Source organism: Tigriopus californicus, chromosome 10, assembly GCF_007210705.1.
Source record: "Tigriopus californicus strain San Diego chromosome 10, Tcal_SD_v2.1, whole genome shotgun sequence".
NCBI classification, from domain to species: domain Eukaryota; kingdom Metazoa; phylum Arthropoda; class Copepoda; order Harpacticoida; family Harpacticidae; genus Tigriopus; species Tigriopus californicus.
In genome coordinates this window covers 4,311,943-4,319,687 of record NC_081449.1, presented here as the reverse complement: position 1 = coordinate 4,319,687, position 7,745 = coordinate 4,311,943, and the positions used below count along the sequence as shown (strand labels likewise).

The 7,745-nt window shown below is 41.0% G+C and overlaps 1 protein-coding gene across 1 annotated transcript; it reads left to right on the top strand.

Moving 5' to 3' along the window:
* Positions 1-2,873: 2,873 nt before the first annotated feature.
* LOC131888805 (zinc finger protein 845-like) lies at positions 2,874-6,044 on the top strand. Its single transcript, XM_059237738.1, has 2 exons — positions 2,874-5,789; positions 5,854-6,044. The coding sequence occupies exons 1-2, from the start codon at positions 2,968-2,970 to the stop codon at positions 5,963-5,965; spliced, it is 2,934 nt and encodes a 977-aa protein (XP_059093721.1). The 5' UTR covers positions 2,874-2,967; the 3' UTR covers positions 5,966-6,044.
* The last annotated feature ends 1,701 nt before the right edge of the window (positions 6,045-7,745 follow it).

Here is a 7,745-nt window from a genome sequence, read left to right as displayed (position 1 = left end):
AATATTCTTGAAGATTTTTCTTTTCATATATTATGCGTAGGAATGGCCCACGTGGAATAATAAATTTAGGGGGTCACGCTGATGATATTGATGAAAGCTTTTCTCAATCAAAACATGGTTTGCACAAGATCAGCAACACTTTTGCCATCAAGTCTTATCCTAATGCACAGCTAACACGGCATCGTTTTTTATGTCAACCTTACGTTCCGAAGGACTTCAAACTAAGTTTAAGATTGGAAATTTAAATTACGAGAATGAACTTAGATGAGCAAAAGAATGTGTTCAATCCACAACAGACTTAGAATGTAAAAAAAAAAAAATCCGGCCCAAGAACATATGCCCTTCGTCCAGCCCAGAATTGGCTCCCCTAGACCAACGAACTTGGCCTCGTGTTACCAGCCTGCTTGCTAGGTCCGTCAAGTGTCCAAAAGAGATGGTCCGCTATTTGAACATTAGCCTGGTGGACCCTGGATTTGGCCTTCTTGTCGAGGAGATTTGACCACGTCCAGAGCGCTATACTGCGGCAAAAGGCGCTCATGATGAATGAAACACTTTTACGAATTTTTCTCTGAAGAGAATTAATTATATGCTATAACATCCGTTTCAATTGAAAACGTGTCCCAATGCCAAACATTACAAGACAGGTTAGTTTCTTGTAAATAAAACGAAGAAACTCCATGGATAATCTAGTAACAGCATCCAGTCGCGTGCCAAGATTTTGCAACAGATGAAAATGAAGAGAAGAGGCTCTGCTGTACGGCCAAGGCGGATGCCATTTGCTACCGATGAAGAACTGGAAGCCCACGAAGCCAGCGATTGCGTCGATAATTGCGATTACTGTTGTTTCAAGGGCACCGGGAAGGAATTGACCAAACACAAGCTCATGGCACANCTCTTGTCCCACATATACATTTCATCTTCGTCTTTTTGGTCCGTAGGAAAATCAAAAGCCTATGTCCTAAAATCTACTCAAGCACATGCAATCGTCCTATAAGAATCATGAAACTGAATATTCTTGAAGATTTTTCTTTTCATATATTATGCGTAGGAATGGCCCACGTGGAATAATAAATTTAGGGGGTCACGCCGATGATATTGATGAAAGCTTTTCTCAATCAAAACATGGTTTGCACAAGATCAGCAACACTTTTGCCATCAAATCTTATCCTAATGCACAGCTAAAACGGCATCGTTTTTTATGTCAACCTTACGTTCCGAAGGACTTCAAACTAAGTTTAAGATTGCAAATTTAAATTACGAGAATAAACTTAGATGAGCAAGAGAATGTGTTCAATCCACAACAGACTTAGAATGTAAAAAAAAAAATCCGGCCCAAGAACATATGCCCTTCGTCCAGCCCAGAATTGGCTCCCCTAGACCAACGAACTTGGCCTCGTGTTACCAGCTTGCTTGCTAGGTCCGTCAAGTGTCCAAAAGAGATGGTCCGCTATTTGAACATTAGCCTGGTGGACCCTGGATCTGGCCTTCTTGTCGAGGGGATTTGACCACGTCCAGAGCGCTATACTGCGGCCAAAGGCGCTCATGATGAATGAAACACTTTTACGAATTTTTCTCTGAAGAGAATGAATTATATGCTATAACATCCGTTTCAATTGAAAACGTGTCCCAATGCCAAACATTACAAGACAGAGGTTAGTTTCTTGTAAATAAAACGAAGAAACGTCATGGATAATCTAGTAACAGCATCCAGTCGCGTGCCAAGATTTTGCAACAGATGAAAATGTAGGAAAGAGGCTATAAGGGACCAAAAAACGACCTGTTTATCTTTGTAACAATTCTTTGTGCATTATACCAATTTCTTTAAGTGTTTCACAACTTTCGTTTTCGGCATTTTTCTCAACAAAAACAAAATATTTGGCAGAAAAAGGCCCCTCTTTTTGAAAAAGGCATATCCTAAGTGCCACTCGACGTAATCAAAAATTAGTAGATCCTATCCGGGCATTTTGGGATGATCACCTCTTACCTCAAAATGTCCTAGATACTGAATTGTAATTGTCATAAGTATAACAAAAGGTTCAGAGACAATTCAATGTTCTACTTTTGGGTTCCGAAGTCACCTGACCAGAGGCCAGGAGGTTTTTACAGCTCGTACCTCGGAGTTAGGGGCTTGGACGTTAACCAATATGGAACTAGACTGGCAAAAGTAGTGAGCCAATGCTCATTCTGGGTAACGTCCAAGCCTTAAGTCAGCGGTAGCCTTGGTTACATTGAGCAGACGTGTCAGAGGGATGAGGTCTAATACTTAGTACTGAAATGATGCGCTTTTTGAGGATTGGAGTTAAAAAACCGCCTACATGCTTGCACCTACATCAAGAAGTAGTAATGTAGGATCCTTGAGCTGCATAGAATTTGTTAACCTCTCTCCCTCATCTTGTCTATTACAACCCAATTTTCAGTCAGATTTATCTAATAAGTTGTACAGTTCTATTTCAGCGGCAAACATTTTACAAAAATAACAATTTTTAAAAGCAAAAAGTGCTAGACATGAAAGCTTTAGCCCAAAATGGGAATGGAAGATCCACTCCAAACTAGTGTTGGGGCAAGTCCGGCACAAGTTGGACTGGGATAAAAGACCGCTTCATAATGTTCAATAAACTTCAAGACACTCCATAAACAAAACATTATTATCTGACCATTGCTTTTCCATGAATCCTAGATATTCTTAAGATATGGAATATCTTGCTATTCAAAGTTTAACATATTAAAAATCAATGTAGAACACTGGCCCTATTAGCCGCATGTCTACAGATGGAAGTCGTCAGGCCATTAGAGGAAAGCTCTACAAAACCTCGCAAGAAGGCGTTGGAGCAATGAGCAATGCGTTACCATCTAACAAGTGCGCACTCTGACGGTCAAAATATGACCAATTCATCGTTTACCTTCTGGACAGTATTGGAATGTTAGCAATTTGTATCGTCTTGTCATCACAAAAAGCTTAATTTCAGGATGGAAGCCTCCGAGAAACAAGACAACCCTCCTCCCAAGGGGGTAAATCTCGCCAAAGTGTCTTTGGGCCAATGGCAATTATTCTTACAAGCTGAACCCGATCTGCTTATCAACGACCAGCCTTTCGTGGCCTTGACCATGATGTACCACTCCGAAACTCACGAATACATTTGGCGGGCTCTCGGACGAAGCGTCGAATCCGGACAAGTTAGCGGGTTCTCGGCGTTTCTCGGTAAATGCCATCAGTTGTTTAACAGTGGCACGCCTTGTTTAGGCAAGAAACCGCCGGATGCCAACTTTCCGTTGTCCTGTGAGTTTTCAAAGAATTGTTACATCATGATTCCCAAATCTGCTAAGTCCAAGTCTTGTGAAGCTTGCCAAGAATCGGCTGAAGATCCATGCCAATTTTGGCAGGAAATCCGGAATGTGGCTGTGGATGTGATCTTTCATGAAGGTCGCAAAAGTAGGAAGGCGTTGAATCGTAAGGATAGTTTACAACAAGTTTGGCCTTGTCATATGTGCTCAGAAAAGGTCTCATTGACTGATATGAAAAGCCATTTAGAGAAAAGTCATCTCTTGCGTCCATTTTTTTGTTTCCATTGCGATGACCGATTTGTGGATGCTAAAGATTTGTGTTTCCACACATTACAAGAACATGCCGAGATCGGTGAAGTGAATTGTCCCTTGTGTCCGATGAATATCACTTTAGATGGTGAGATCAGTGCTCTGTCTAATCACTTTCGCTTGTGCTTGTTGAGTAAAAATCTGGCCATGGAATGTGAAGAAAATGCCCGGAAACTCAATGTGTGTTCCTTTTGCTTTAAACCTTTTACCTGCAAACCACTTCTAGAAAGGCACATGAGCACTTGTGTAGCAGGTGTGCCTTTGGAAGGCATTATCGAAAAAGATCCCTTGAGCTCTTTCGACGAGAACTCTGTGGATTCCGCTGAAGTCTCATTTTATGCCTTCGACAATGCGACGAATCCGCCCGGATCCAACACTTCCGATGAATCCCCAATCTCGAATCCAATCGTCGAAACCAAGGAAGACTCGAGAATTATGGTTGTAAAAGTAGAACAAGAAGAACCTGAGACTGATTACCGACCTCTCATCGGGCCTGCCCCGGCCGAGCAGAGGAATGATAGTGTAAAAGTGGCAAAAACCGAATCCAAAAATATTTTGTCCCAAGACACTTTTCTCACGTGCCCTAAGTGTTCCAAGCGGGTAAATCGGCAATTCTGGTCCACTCATCTCATGTTGCTACATAGCATAGGCAACTTTAGTTGTAATTCCTGTTCATCGACCTTCGAGACCGCAGAGGGGCTTGTCCACCATGTCCTCGATATCCATCCAAGCAAGTCATTTTTGGTGTGTCCCAATTGTGCCCAAAACATGGAGCCTAGAATGTTGGTAGATCATATGGTTTCTTGCCACAAAATCGTTTTCAAAATGGATATGACTGGTAAACGGGTTCCGTTTTTTGCGGCTCGATGCAGCAAATGTGGCCAGACATTTTGCCGCAAAGAAGATTTGATGCGGCACAAGCACCGGGGTTGTAGTAAATCAAGCGCAAATAAATTGGACCCCAACCTATCCGAGACAAGCAATGGTATGATCAAATCCCGAGTGTCACGACTTCGATCCTTCTTCCAATGTGGGTTGTGCTTCAAAATGTGCGGAACCAAAGGCGATCTCATGTGCCATTTAAAACTTGGATGTGTGGCCAATAGAATGAATGCCAACACCGACTCAAACTTGTCCCAAGAAGCCACTCCAAGTCTTGTCGTGGACATGGAAGACTTCCTAAGTAGTTCTCTAGATATCAAGTTGGAGGCTCCGGAATTACTAAAGGACGAGAATTGCGGAGAGGAAGAAGAAGATCCAATAAAAATTGAACCCGAGGTCGAAATGAAAATTGACGACCCACTTCAAGGTGAACCCGCCAAGCAGACGAATTGGGAACTTCCAAAATTGGAGATCCCAGTCGAGGAATTGCCAAGCAAAGTGGATTGTTCAATTTGTTTCAGGCAAATTGCTCCCTCCGTTTTACTCAAGCACAAAATGTTCCGTCATCAGATGGGGCGATTCGTTTGTCCCAATTGCTCCGCGATATTCGAGACGGCCGACCAAGTGTCCAAGCATGTGATTGCACATCCTGATGTGACCAAGTTGCAATGTCCCAACTGCAAAGAATACGTGGAGCTTGGACCTGAGCGTAAAGACCTCGAAGAGCACATATCCACTTGCCATAAGCTCAAATTCCGTTGGGATGAAACGACACAAAGACAGATCAAGTACATCGGACGTGTTTGTATGGATTGTGGACGAGGTTTCAAGACAGTGGATCAATTGGTGGAACATGAAGACAAGGACATTTGTATTGCCAGACAAGACAACTCGATCCATCGGAAGAAGTATGTGGAGCATAAGATGCAACAAATGAAGCAAATCCAAGAATGTTTGTCCACCAAATCCAAACTGTGGACTTGTGACGTTTGTGGGGAATCGTTCCTCGAATCTAGGAAGTTGTGGATGCACAAGAAGTCCCACATCCCACCCAAACCGTCTCTATGCCAACATTGCGGCAAGGAGTTCAGCACGGAACAGAAACTACGCGATCACCTCAACCGTCTGCATCCGAAATCTGACAAGTTCAAGTGCGAATATTGCGGGTTTATAGGAGGCAACGCCTCCGCCCTCAAACGCCATCGAACAAGGCATGAACCGCCCAAATTCATGTGCCCTACTTGTGGCAAGAGGTTCACGAGACAGAGTTTTCTAAAGATTCACAACCGAACGCACACTGGAGAGAAGCCTTTTAAGTATGATCTCAAATGTTTTAGCCATTTTGCAGCTTGATCTTCACCATTTTTTTCGATCTTTCAGGTGCGATTTGTGCGACTATAGAACTGCGGCTGATAGTAATTTGTCCAATCACAAAAAGTTTATTCATCAAAGGCGACCCAGAACGACTAGAGCAAAACCCAAGCATTCTTAATGAGGGAGAGCAAGACTTTAAAAAATTGTCATATTAATTTGGAAACAGATCTCGCAAATAGATAAATGAAAAAGATCAATTTCATGCGGCTTCTGAAAAGAAGGGCTTAGAAAAAAAATGTTTTTGAGGGCCAAATAATCACTAAAAACAATTTTGAAAGCACCAAATAATTTACTTTGACAAGAAAAAAAAGTTCTCATTCGCAAAAGATACAAGCTTGTATAAAAGCGAAAAAAGCCACATAAAAGAACAACATTAAACTAATTTTGCAAAAGTTTGAAGCAATTATCAAAGGCTTCTATATATTTCATAATTTCAAAATCCTTGAAATCAAAAGGCCTTGAAGTTGTCTCCTAACTTGAACCCCCAAATTCATACCCTAAACCGTGGAGGGTTTAGATCAAATTTGGTTTCCCTGGGAGCTTTATTTTAGCTACCTCTCAGGGTGAAGAGATCTGGGCTAAAATGCAAATGTTTTTACATTTGCTCTGTTGCGTTTAAAGTATTGAGGTTCTATGTGCATTCTTAGGAAAAACTTGAACTTTTGCCAAAAAAGGCAAGCAGGAGTAATGTGAGAACTAGAGAACAACTACTGTATTCCAACAACCAAGAAGATTGCGGCAATGCAGTTTGCATTATTTATAGGAGGTGCAAAAGATATCTTTTACAATGCATCTTCAAAAGTACCCACGAGCTTTTTCCTGAACCAGAATTCAGAATCGTGAATATCAAGGTTTACACTTTGGAGCCCCCCCCCACACACACAACACAAAAACATGCCTTTTTCTCATCAAAATTAGTGGTTCTGAGAAAAATTGCTGACAAAAAGCATCAGAAAAAAAAATGAAATTAATTAAGAATTTAAACCTTTAAACCCGAGTCCTACTTAAATGGTTTACACTTTATCCCGAAATTTGTTTACGTCCTGTAGGTAACTTTTATATCCGTATTTATAGGCATATTTTGCATTTGAAACCCACAAACACTTAGATTTGGATTTAAACAAACGTGGACGAGACATATTGTTACTATACTAGCTTAGCACATTTACGGACTACAAGAAAATGGCATTGTTATAATAGGGGCCCTTGTTTGGACCGTCCGACAGTCCAAACAAAATGGGAAAGCGGCATGAAAGAAATAAAGCTAAATAAACTGCTCGTGACATGCCATGAAAGCATTTTTTTGAAGTCTGCTTGGGCTACTCAGGAGATAAGGTCAATTCAAAGATTTTTCATAACATGAAATTTGAATATTCAGCCTGCTCTTTATCAGTTATATACATTTTTGACATCATAACTTTGAAACATGGCTTTGAAACAAGCCATTAAACAAAGAGAGTATAAAAATGACTTTTCCACAGTTGCAAAGATCTAACTGTTTTATTTTTGTACTTTATTTCCAAAAGTGGTGAAGAGTCGCTATGATCAAGAGCAGACCAATTTGTCGGGAAGCCTGTTGTTCAGTCCATATTTCTAGAAGTTCTTTGAATATTGTACAGTATATGATCACAAAAGTGTCAATCATTCAGTATACAACCTCCTTTAAAATGATTATTTACATGACATAATTGTTCGGAATTTTACCCATAGAGGATTTGGAAGGTCTACCAGATGAGTTGTAGGGTCAATCATTGTTTCACAATATTTCAGCAAGACATTTTTCATCTAATAATCCCTTGATGAAATCTGGCATCTAAAAGCTTGTTCTCTTTTTTCTACGTTTGTTTGTCCACACCTAGACGCAGCAGAGGGTGCTGTCTCCCTCAATGAAAAGGACT

Coding starts and splice junctions, on each gene's coding strand:
- LOC131888805 (XM_059237738.1), top strand. CDS start 2,968: ATGGAAGCCTCCGAGAAACAAGACAACCCTCCTCCCAAGGGGGTAAAT. Junction 5,790..5,853: donor ACTGGAGAGAAGCCTTTTAA/GTATGATCTCAA, acceptor TCGATCTTTCAG/GTGCGATTTGTGCGACTATA.